The sequence below is a fragment of the Gossypium arboreum genome, chromosome 8 (assembly GCF_025698485.1).
Source record: "Gossypium arboreum isolate Shixiya-1 chromosome 8, ASM2569848v2, whole genome shotgun sequence".
In the NCBI taxonomy this organism is placed as follows: domain Eukaryota; kingdom Viridiplantae; phylum Streptophyta; class Magnoliopsida; order Malvales; family Malvaceae; genus Gossypium; species Gossypium arboreum.
Genome location: NC_069077.1, coordinates 135,060,447 through 135,072,273, shown reverse-complemented (window position 1 = coordinate 135,072,273; position 11,827 = coordinate 135,060,447). Strand labels below are relative to the sequence as shown.

Below are 11,827 nucleotides of genomic sequence, written 5' to 3'. Positions count from 1 at the left end.
ACATGCCGCACGTCACTAAGTGTTCGACAACTCCATCAAACATCTTAACTTTAATTGTTCCAACACTGCGATTTTACATGAAGCATTATTTCCCATCAAAACAACACCTTGAATCTTTGTTTCATAAGTTGTAAACCAATCCCGATTGGGACTCATGTGGAAGGTGCAACTGAATCAAGTATCCACTCGCGCACTTTAGAATCATTGATGAAGCAACTAGAAGTTCACCATCGTTGTAGACTTCTACAACATCGACTTCACCGAATTTTCCGGTTGTTTTCCTTTTGATTCGACCTCCCTTTTAATCTTATTTTGTAGCTTATAGCACTCGAGTTAATGTGCCCTTTCTTCTTGCGAAGTTGCAAGTTTTACCTCTGTTTGAAGATTTCGATCTACCCTTAGATTTACCACGAGGATTCCGTTCTGTGTTCTACCACGATCATCATCAACATTCGGTCTTGTCTCCCACGAACAATGAGACCCTCTCCACGAGAGTTGGGTTTAACCACAAGATGCTTCATCTTATCATACGAGGTTAAAGAATCATAAACCTCATCAAGCTGTGAGAGACTCGCGGCTATATAAAATCGTGTCTCTAAAGGTTGAATAAGGCGGGAACAACGAACAAAGTAGAATCAACCCTAGATCTTCCTTATCATCTTGAACCTCCATGGCCTCCAAGTTTGAGAGAATTTCTTTAAACAACATTAAGTGTTCGTGTCTGACGCACCTTCCTCCAAGCGATGAGCATAAAGACGCCGCTTCATATGCAACTTGCTTGTTAGAGTTTTCGACATACATATTTGTTCTAGCCTCTTCCATAATGCGTGGCGCTTTTCTCTTTCATCACATCCTGCAAAATTTCGTTGGACAAATGCGATGTAATTGTGTTAATGCCTTTCGATCCTTACGCTTCTTCTCTTCATCTGTTAATGTCGAAGGCATCTTATCTATCCTAGCGGGGCATCCTCTAGATCCATCTGCAAGAAGCGCTTGCATCTTAATTTGCCACAACGCAAATCGGTGTTGCGATCCAACAATGAATTTCATACTTCAAAGACGCCATTACCGTGATCGAGATGAATAACCGGAAGCTCGATACCAATTTGTGAAAAATAAAATAGAATAAAATAAATAAAATAAAGAACACATAAATTTTACGTGAAACCCTTTCGGAAAAAAACCACAGGCGAGAGAGAAGAAAATTCACTATGTCGAAAAATTTTTTACTCAAATACAAGAGGAATAGACTATGTCTATTTATAGGCTTGCAAAGCCATATTCTAGTAGGATTGAAACACCTTATAATCAATATAAAATAGATGGAGTTTAATAAGGTTTAAAACCTTATTCTAAAATAAAATAAAAGAAGTCTAGTTCTATATGGATTTTACTTTTATTTTATTTTCCATCGTATTTTATTTAAATAAGAATTTGGGTCACTTAATTCTAACAATTCTTCTATTTAAAAATTTGGAGGAGTTATGAATTATTCTAGATATTCTATAAAAAAACAAATATAATTAAAATTTATAATGAATTTAATATTAAAAAATAATTTTAATCGTTAATAATTCTTTAGTTATTTTATTCATAATCACATTTAAATTAATGCATTTTATAAGTTTTGGTATACTTTTGCATATTTTATCATAATAATTATTTAGTATACAAGTAGTAGAGCGGATTGAGATTATGTCACATGTCTTATTTATTTTTTATAATTTTTTAAATACAATTTAAATATCTCTAACCTTACGAAGTTAAAATTTTCACGGTACTAACTAATTAATAACTACCCATTTTATCATATCATAATTGTATTTTAGGTATTCCATATTTATATATATTTATATTTATACATTAATGTATTAATATATTAATATTTTGTATTATATTATCTTTTAGATATTTGTATTTAATAACTCACACAATGTTCGTGCTGTGTGGTCTATTTCTAATAGTGTTTAATATTTTTAGGTCTAGTTTTCTCCAAATATTTATTTTGCTCCTCTGACCTAAGACAGTTTATTTTATCATTTAAAAGCATTAAAATATTAATAATATTTATATTTTAATACATTATAATGTTAGAATTAGATTTAAATAAAATATATATTTTAAAAATTAATAGCCATCCTCATTGATTTCTTAGCAAGTTTAATTTAACATTAAAAATTATTATTTTATTATCGTATCAAGTACTTACAATCACTCTAAATATGTCATATTTTAGTTATTACAGAATCAAATGTTATCGTGTCATAATGTTCTATTGACACTGAAACTAAAGTTTTGTTGTGTTGACAAGGTTTATCTTTTACCATATACAATAAGTGTTTATTGTTGTTTTTTCGAATTGTATGATCATATGGAATGAATTAATGAATTTCTCTTCTTTTTTTCTCAATAAAACTTTAATTTAATGGCAAGATTGAAAATTTAGAAACTTTTAAGATTGCAACTCCAAATTTCAACTTATTTTATATTTTATTTAAATATATTATTTGTAATTGCAAATGAATTATTGAGTTGGGATGAATTTGATTTCATTCCATTTAAATTCAAATTGAATAACAAATATATATAAATATCAATAGCGTAAACTACAAAAATAATTACTTTTGTTTACTTTAGATTATATTTTAATTACTTATGTTTGAAATGTTATGTTTTAGTCATTTACATCATTATTTTGTTATGAAGTGATCACTTTACTGTTAAACTCCGTTATCTCCCTGACGGCAGCCCTATGTGGTAGTCCAAATAAATTTTAAATGCTAACTTAGATATCTAGTTGTTGGGATGAGAATAGGTTTTTAGGAAAGTAATGGAGCTTATAATAGAGTAACTACTTCATAACAAAACGATAACGTAAGTGACTAAAACGTAATATTTCAAATATAAAGGACTAGAATATAATCTAAAGCAAACAAAAGTTACTATTTTTAAAATTTACTAATATCAATATAATATAAAAATTAAGAAATAAATGAATGTGATTAGATTTTAATTTAAGAAAAAGAAGAAGAAAAGAAACAGAAACGAAATGGATATGGATATGGAAATGGTTTTGCATTGATTTAAGATTTACTAAAAAGGAAAAGAAAGCAAAGAGTTAAAAGGGGTTCTTTTTGAAAGATGATGAATTAATTAGGCAGAAGCTTATTATAGTGATAGAGAAAACCAAAATGTAAATTTTTTAAAGCATTTCCTTAATTTGGCACCAACAAATCACAGCAGTTGAATTCAACGGTCAGTCCTTTTCTCGGAAATTAAGTACTTTCCATTTCCTCCTTTTTCCTTTCATTTTCTTCCTTGTTCTTCCTCTCTCCTTTCCTCCCTCCCTCCTCATCATTGCCAATCTCAATTCTCCATAAGGTATTTATTTTATTTTATTTTATTTTTTATTTTGGCATTGGATTGAAGCTTCTCATTATGAACAATATCTGGAATTGTATTTAAATGTTCTTCTTAATATCGGGTTTTGGATGATAAAGCTGTTTTCAATGGATCTCATAACTGGGTCTGGTTTTAAATTCCAGTTGGGGTTTTTGTTTTTATTAATATTAATGGGTTAGGTTTTAGGTCTTTGAATTTTATTAATATTAATTGGTTAGGTTGATGATGATGATCCCCCAAGCATTATGCTGCACATGTGAATTGATTGTAGTTTACTATTTTAATTCAATTCTAAACTGTCTCCATGTCCTCTTCAATTTTTTGTTATTAAGAAATTCACATTTTTTTAAAGGAATATGTTTTTGATATGGTTGCAAATTCTTACATTTTCAGAATGGGTTTTGTTTTTTTTATCTTTATTTGTGTTGAATGACTCAAAGCAAGGAACACTGAATTGGCGATTGTATCGTGTGTTCGAGCATATGCATTTTTGTGTGTTTCTAATTTTAGTTGTTTCTATACATTTTTGATAGCTTAGGAAGTTTGCTTAGCACTGAATTTGTTGTTGTTTTTTTTCTTTTGTCAAGGTGGGGCTATTGCTGACTTGATTGATTGTTTCTTTATGGCGTAATCGTAGCTTGCCGCATTGAATTGGGGATGGGATTGTCAGCTTTGTATTGCAAGGTTAAGAACTACTTTATGCATCAATTAAGGCTTTTTGATGTTCATCCAGTTATGAACCTTGTGGTATCCTAGAGCTATTGTTTTGGAAATGGCTACAAACAGTACTTCACACGTTAAAAGGAATTTGAAGGGCTTTACATCGGCCCTAAAATCTGCTGCTTGTGAATGTTTTCTGATTGTTCTGCTGTTTTTTTATGCTGCCTTCTCGTACCTGCTGACAAGATTTGCACATTACTGTGGATTGCAAGCGCCTTGCATTTTATGCTCTAGGCTTGATCATGTTTTCGGAAATGAAAAACCCGGATACTATTGGAATCTATTTTGCAGCAACCATAGATCAGAGGTTTCATCGTTGGTTTCTTGCAACATTCATGGCAAGCTGGTTGATGGTCGTGGTATGTGTGACAATTGTCTCTCATCAGACATTGAGGAAAACAAATCCAACTCAGATATACAGAGGGTTTCCTTAGAAAATTTGGGGTTTGAACCTGCAGGTTTTGGAAATTGTGATTCCCAGAGCTTGTTTTTCAACAGGGATCTTTCCCCTGCTTCTAAAAGCACTAGGTTTTGTTTATGTTGTGATAAACCATGGACTCCAAGATCGAATGCCCAAGGATTACCCCCCCTAAAATCACGTGGCGTTGAGGTTGCAAGGGCAAACTTTTATTTGCCACGTCGCTTAAGACATCGAAATGGTCTGAAGAAGTCAAAGGATAAGTTTTCTGCTCCAGCATTGACTTATATAGGAAACACTGGAATTGATACATCGCCTCATGCAGGATTCACTGAGCTGAAGATCACTTCTGAATCGGAGTCTGAGATTCCATTTTCTGATGATGAGGTTAGCAATTGTATGGTTCCTGATATGAATGAGAGTAAGAAAGAATCTCTAGTTCACTCTGCTCCGGAAACTCCATCTAAAAGACTGTACAACAATTTGGTTAAAAGGAAACAGCCTGATTCTAGTGAGCCCCATGACTTTAGATATTTTTATCCCAATGTCCAAAGTGAGAATAATGTCTGTGACCGTAAAGGACAGCTGGCCGATAAGAAAACCAATTCTTCAGTTTTGCCGGAGCTTATTTCTCTAGATGATATTCCTGCATCATCCTGCCTTGTGGGAGTTCCAAGTTACAGTGCTTCGTTACTTTCTGATCTTATTTCTCTAGTTGATAAGCCCCCTTCAGTTAATGTTATGGAAACTCCTCTTGAAGCATCATCGGGAAAGCGTAAGTTATCTCCCTTTCTGTGTGCATATGTGTATGCATGTAAATGTTGGTCTTATCTTATATGGCTTAATGTCTTAAATTTGCAATCGCAGATGTTACTGGTGCAAGTAAAAATGAAAATATTTCTATCAACAAGACCGACAAAAGCTTGAAGTTGATAAGCACATCAGCTGGAGCTGGTTTCGAAACTGATCAAGTTGTGGATGATACTGCTGTGGTACATTCTGCGCATGAGGATCTAAATGCTGTGAATACGTCACCAGTTTATGGTGAAGAAAAAGGTGCATCTGTGTTTATTACGGAAGAACCAATGCAGAGATATAATAAGGGAGTTAGCAAATATCCATCATTGCCGGTTCAGAATTCTTCTGGAGAAGGGATTGATTTATCATTTAACAATGTAGGTTCTGAGTTCCCACATGACGACGACGACTTTGAGACAACTGATGAATCCAATCCTTATGGGGTTCAGAGTTTTGATAATCTATTTTCTGCGGAAAGAAGTGAATTTGGTAGCTTTGGAGTTAACGAAGATCAGTCATTGCCAGTTCAGAATTCTTCTGAAGAAGGGATTCATTTAAGTCCTGAGTTACAAGGTCATAGTGATGACTTTGAGACAACTAATGAATCCGATCCTTATGGGGTTCAGAGTTTTGATAGCCTACTCTATACAGAAAGGAGTGAATTTGATATCCTTGAACCTTTGAATGAAAGCACTTTCAGTGAAATTGAAGGTGAAGATCCAGTCGATAGGCTGAAGCGGCAAGTTGAGCATTATCAGAAGTGCATGGATGGATTATATAAGGAATTGGAGGAAGAAAGAAATGCCTCCGCAATAGCTGCTAATCAGGCAATGGCTATGATTACAAGGTTGCAAGAAGAGAAGTCAAACCTCCAGATGGAGGGCCTGCATTACCTAAGGATGATGGAAGAGCAGGCAGAATACGATGGAGATGCCCTGGATAAAGCTAATGATCTTCTGGCAGAAAGGGAGAAAGAACTACAAGATCTGGAAGCAGAGCTTGAATTTTACAGATTAACCTTCACAGATGAAACTCATATAGAGAATTTAACTGGGGCAAGCATCAACTTAAGCAACGGGCATGTTTCTACAGAGACTACGAGCACATTTTCCGTAAAAGATGATCAGAGATTTCCCTCGAAAACAATGTTTCCCGACAGTGATAATCCTGTAGCCAAATCTGCATGGTCAGAATTCGAGGATCAGAAGTTGTACATTTCTGAGCGTCTGCGAGATTTGGAGAGGAAAGTTAGCAAGTTTGCTCATCATGGTACTTTGCCACACATTTCTGATAGGGAAAGCTTGGATGAAGCAGCAAATGGAGGCCAACATCAGCAAGAGTCCCTTGATGAAAGTGCTCCTTCGCAAGAATTGTCAAATACTTCAGTAAGTGAAGATCAAGTGGTTAGTAAGGGAAACAGTCATATGGTTTCCAATGGGCAGAAGGGTTCTGAGAATTGTAATGAAACTGGTTTGGCCAGTGTTGAAAATGAAATTTCTGACCTTAACGAGAAGCTGGAAACACTTGTGGCTGACTATAAATTTCTTGAGAATTCTCTAAAATCTCTTCAAATTGGAAACGAAGGTCTAGTTCTTATTCAAGAGATACTTCATGAGTTACGAGAATTGAGGAAACTGGGGATAAGGAGGAGGAACATGTCTGCGTCATGAGCATTATGTTTATCATTACATGGTAAGCATTCTTTTATAAATGTCTCTCCGAAGAAAATAGTCTCTTCTTGGTGGAGATCTTGCACATTCAGTATAAAATTTTTGCATGCCTTGACTGACTGTTGCGCAAATTGCTTTATGCCTCTCGTTGATTAACACTGCCTCGTGTTTGTTTTGTTTCAAGTAAATTGCTACTATCTCAAGCTGATCATTTCTTTTTGGTTTTGTAACAATGAATGCTGTATGGTCATGTATCTGCAAGATATAATTAGATTAACCATGAATGATGCCACATATGTGAAATGTGAGTTTTGTAGGATTAAGAATAGAAAATAGGAAGCAATGAAGATAGGTATTTGAGAGATAACTGGAAGTGACTGTACCTGCATCCTATTTACCATCCATAAGAAACCTGGGTTTTGCATCATCATGCTCGAGCGTGCATCAGATGTTCATAATATATGCCATATTTATTCTGAGGTTCTTATGTAACATAATGAACTTCTACCATTGATCATGTTATCGAACTCAATTTCAATTTAGTGCTATGCTGCTTTGACTCTTAATTTTTCTTGAAATACCTATGATTGACATTCACGTCGGACGAATATCTAGATGTTGATATGGGAATATTGACTGTATCCAACACGCACTTAAACTTGAGTAATGTAAACTTAATGCCTTGCTCTGTTTAGTTAATCAGTTTTTCTTTGTTTGACATCCTAAACCTTTGGTTGTATAATCATGATCGACTACATGACATTTATATTTCAGGTGAAGTCAGATTGAGGGTAAACTGACCAGCATGAAGTTTGATTCAAGAGTTGCAGGATCTCAGCTTACCACGAAATTGTGAATAACCAATATCGGTTTTACATGCTATCCACCTATGTTATCCCCACTCTTTATTTATTTTAAAGTATCCGTATCCGACATTTGTATTTGATATATATTCGGGCATGGATATGAGGTTTGTTCCTACAATGAAAAAAAATTTAGAAAGTAGAGCTTACTCCCATGTCCGACTAAGAGTAATATTGGTAGGTGGGAGTAAAAGTGTAAAAGTAATTATTATTTTTTTATTGCTTCGGCAAGGGTTACATTTGTGGTGTTTTTTTGAAGCAGTGTGAGTAGGTTTCAAAGCGGGTGAATTTTTGGTTTATTTACTTCCATTGATTTATTTATTTATTTATTTTTGGAGGTTTGTTCACATTTCATAGTAAGCCAATCCTACTTCAATTGTAAATTCAGAACTTCTCAATATAAATAGTTTATTATTTTCACAACTTCTTGATATCTTGTGCTGTTTTGATTCTTGATTCTATTCCTTTTCTTTGATATATTTCGGACATAGATGTAAGGAGAAAGGATAGTATGAAATTGTGATTTCACATCATCTCAATACCTTTTTAGTAGGAGAATGACAAATGAGACTTTTACTTCTGATTTTAAGTTTTTTTCTCCTGGAAAAAAAAAATTCAAATAAACTAAAAGTGCTAAAAATTAGGAGAAAAAAAATCTGACTTGTTATTCTTCTATTGGAAAAGGATAGTGATGATGTGAAATCACAGTTTGATACAATCCTTTTTTAGATAGATCCAACATATTTATTTCCGAGGTGAGCATAATTCGAATCGATATTATTATAAATAAATTTTCAACTACAACCATTGAGCAATGATTTCAAAGAGAGAAGTCCTTGAAATTGGTCACAGTAGGTGGCTAATCTCAGTCAATACAGTCTCAAAGTAAACAAAACAGCTAAAGACAAGTAGAAGAAACACAAGAATTAGAACCACCAAATGCTCATTAAAATGTAGGTTAAATGAGTCAAACAAATCCCAACTTAAAGCACATAATTTGGCATGATTTTGGAATTTAATTCTAATAATATTAGTATATTTTGTTTATTTTATGTCATGAAGATACTAAAATTTAAGCTAATTTTATGCAATACGCCGGAAATATTCAACTTGGCTTAGAGCACGGCGCCCTTGAGGAAATTTGAGCAGCAAAAAAGACACTTTCTGGATCAAGTCATCTACCATAATATTTTTAATAATAATTTATTAATTACGAAATAATATTTGATATATTATTAGTAAGATTTAAGAATTTCGAAAATAAAATGAGTTAGACAAGTATAATAAAAATAAATAAAAAGAAATGAAAAACGCTGCAATTTATAAATATGCTCGTGGAATTAAAAAATGCATTATCAATGTACCAAATACTCACCGTTGAATGAGGTGTCTAGTTCATTTAAAATTCTTATTTTTATCTTTTATTTTACTATAAGATTTTTTTATTATTTTAATTATTATATTTTTTGGGGTAAATTAAATAGCTTTACACGACACTATTAAGATAATGCATTAGCCCGTGTAACGCTAATATAGTCTGCTTGCACTAAATCTTGCACAAAATAAGATTGATCTTCAAATACTTGGAAAATTATTATATTTTTTATTATCTTTATAGAATGAAGTTGGAATAAAACTCCTCCTCTATAAGAGATAACTTTTGGCAATAGTTTAAAAATAATTGAATATGAGCTTTCTTTCTTCTGTGTAATACAGACATAATTTTCTTCTGTCCGAAGAAATGATTCGTTGAAATAATGAGTCATCATTGATATCGACACATATGAGATTGCCAAATGTTCAGGAGTTCCTCTATTCAATCATTTTCCTTCTTGTTGTTGTATATTTCGTACACATCTTCTCTTTGTTTCCTGAGCCTATAGTGAGTTATAGATAGAGTTCGAAAAGGGCAAATCTTTGATGATTCCGTCATACATGATTGAGTTGCGAGAACTTCTGGATAGGTATCTTACATTTGAACTGAATTCTTTCTGGTTAAAAAATCTCTTTCTAGTTGCTTTGGAACAATTAGGAGATTTACGGGGTTCTGTTTTTGGTGGCAACATGCCATGGGGTGGTGGTCTCGCTTATGGGGTCAAATTAATACGTTTTAAGAAGAAATATTTGAATATCAATCTCATCGATGTCATCAAATATCTCATCAGTATCATACCAAATCTGATAATCGAATAAATTTTTCAAGAAATAGGAGACATAAGTCATACAAGTAAAGATGTCTATTCATTGATAAGGAAAAGAAAAACATAAGCGGTGATTGGATTGATGAGAAAAGAGAACAATAATCATATGTACTTCAAGTTTATTGTAGAACAATTTTATTTATGTTTTATTATTATATTTTATAACAGCAATAATCATGAAGTATGAGATACACTTTTATTAAATTACTTCTCTATAACAGTTTACTAAATTACTTTTGTATTGTAGTCACTTGTCTTAAATTTTAATAAAATTAATTTTATTCCTAAGTGAAATAAAAATAATAAATTTTGATCAATATATTATTTCAATAAAATGTTTAAATTTTATATAAAATATATTAATCATATGTTATTAAATGAAGGCTATCTTTAAAAATAGAAATTATTATTGTAAAATTTATTAAAAATATAATTTAAATCTCATCAATTATTATAAATTATAGCTTTTAAATTTGAAAATTTAAAAAATTAAATATGATCTAATCTCGAATGTTATTATAGATGTCTCGAATGAAATTATAAGTGTATAACAACCATCACTCTATAATATTCAAAAATTTGATAGGTAAATATGACTATTATAGAGAGGATTAACTATAATTTTTTTTCGGCATTCTCTTAATTATGAATTTTTTTTAGCAAAACGTAAATAGAAGCTCATGAGTCTTACTAGAACTGTAAGGTTCAAAGTGTTCTTCATTCTTTTCTTACTTATTTGCTCATTCTCTGTTTTATAAGAAAGGTATGGCAATCACTTATTATTGATCTTAGTATCATTTCAAGTATGACCCCTTATTCAATATTTAAGATAATAATCAGTTAATTAGAGTAATTAGATCTGTAATTATCTCTTTATTCTAATAAATGGAACAAGTTAGCATAGTTTGATTGAGAGAGTAACTGGGTTATGTTATGGGAATGAATTATCTAATTTAAATAAAACGCGCGCACGGTTGAATTTGTTAATTAAAGTCAAATCTTTCTAATTAGTAAGGTGATTAGTGAATAAATCATCAGAAGGTCTCTTAGGGTTGTTCATCGGCAATGGATAATTATTGAGTTGTTCTTACAATTAATTTATAAACTAAATGTCGAAACCTTTTTGTTGAAAACGGGCATCGACTTTGTGTGAAAACGAAAATTAAAACGGAAGTCGCTACCGATCTTTATTTGGTATGATCGGATCACCTTTGTTTTAATAAAATAATTTTAGTTTACTAAAACGGCATTTTGGTCTACGAAATTCAAGAGAACAAGTTCGGGAGTCGGTTACGTGTGAGGAAGGATTAGCACCCTCGACACGTCCAAAAATTGGTACCGAATTGATTAGTTAGTGTCTTAATGTCGAAAATTAAAAATCGGAAATGGATTTGAAATACGATCTTTTTTATTAACATCGATTTTAAAATTCTTGAATTAGCTCAAAACGATTGCTTAAAGATTTCCTTATCCCGAGATATCGGAGTATCACATCCCGTAAGTTAGGACACAATACCATGAATTTCCGAGTGCAAGGTCATCTTTAATTTAAATTGAAATCCCGTGTATTTTAAAACTCGAAAAGGATATTTAACTATTTAGAAACAACGAGAAAATCGAAACCCCGTAAGTTAGGGCACAATTCCTCGATATTTCAAAATGCAAAACATTGCCTTATTTGGAAAATTCCATTTTTGAATAGTAGTGAATACAATATTTAAAAGATGTGTATTATTTATTTAGGTTAAAATAAAA

General features: G+C 32.2%; 1 protein-coding gene across 4 annotated transcripts; it reads left to right on the top strand.

Annotated features, from left to right (window-relative positions):
• Positions 1-3,010: 3,010 nt before the first annotated feature.
• Positions 3,011-8,294, top strand: LOC108467514 (myosin-binding protein 3-like). Of its 4 annotated transcripts, none has more exons than XM_017768150.2 (4): positions 3,011-3,381; positions 4,040-5,315; positions 5,408-7,030; positions 7,783-8,294. In XM_017768150.2, the coding sequence occupies exons 2-3, from the start codon at positions 4,175-4,177 to the stop codon at positions 7,006-7,008; spliced, it is 2,742 nt and encodes a 913-aa protein (XP_017623639.1). In that variant the 5' UTR covers positions 3,011-3,381; positions 4,040-4,174; the 3' UTR covers positions 7,009-7,030; positions 7,783-8,294. The 4 variants fall into 4 exon arrangements, with proteins under 4 accessions (XP_017623639.1, XP_017623636.1, XP_052874162.1 ...); XM_017768147.2 differs by having other exon boundaries at positions 3,990-5,315; XM_053018202.1 differs by lacking the exon at positions 3,011-3,381 and adding an exon at positions 3,399-3,526 and having other exon boundaries at positions 3,990-5,315.
• Positions 8,295-11,827: the final 3,533 nt, after the last annotated feature.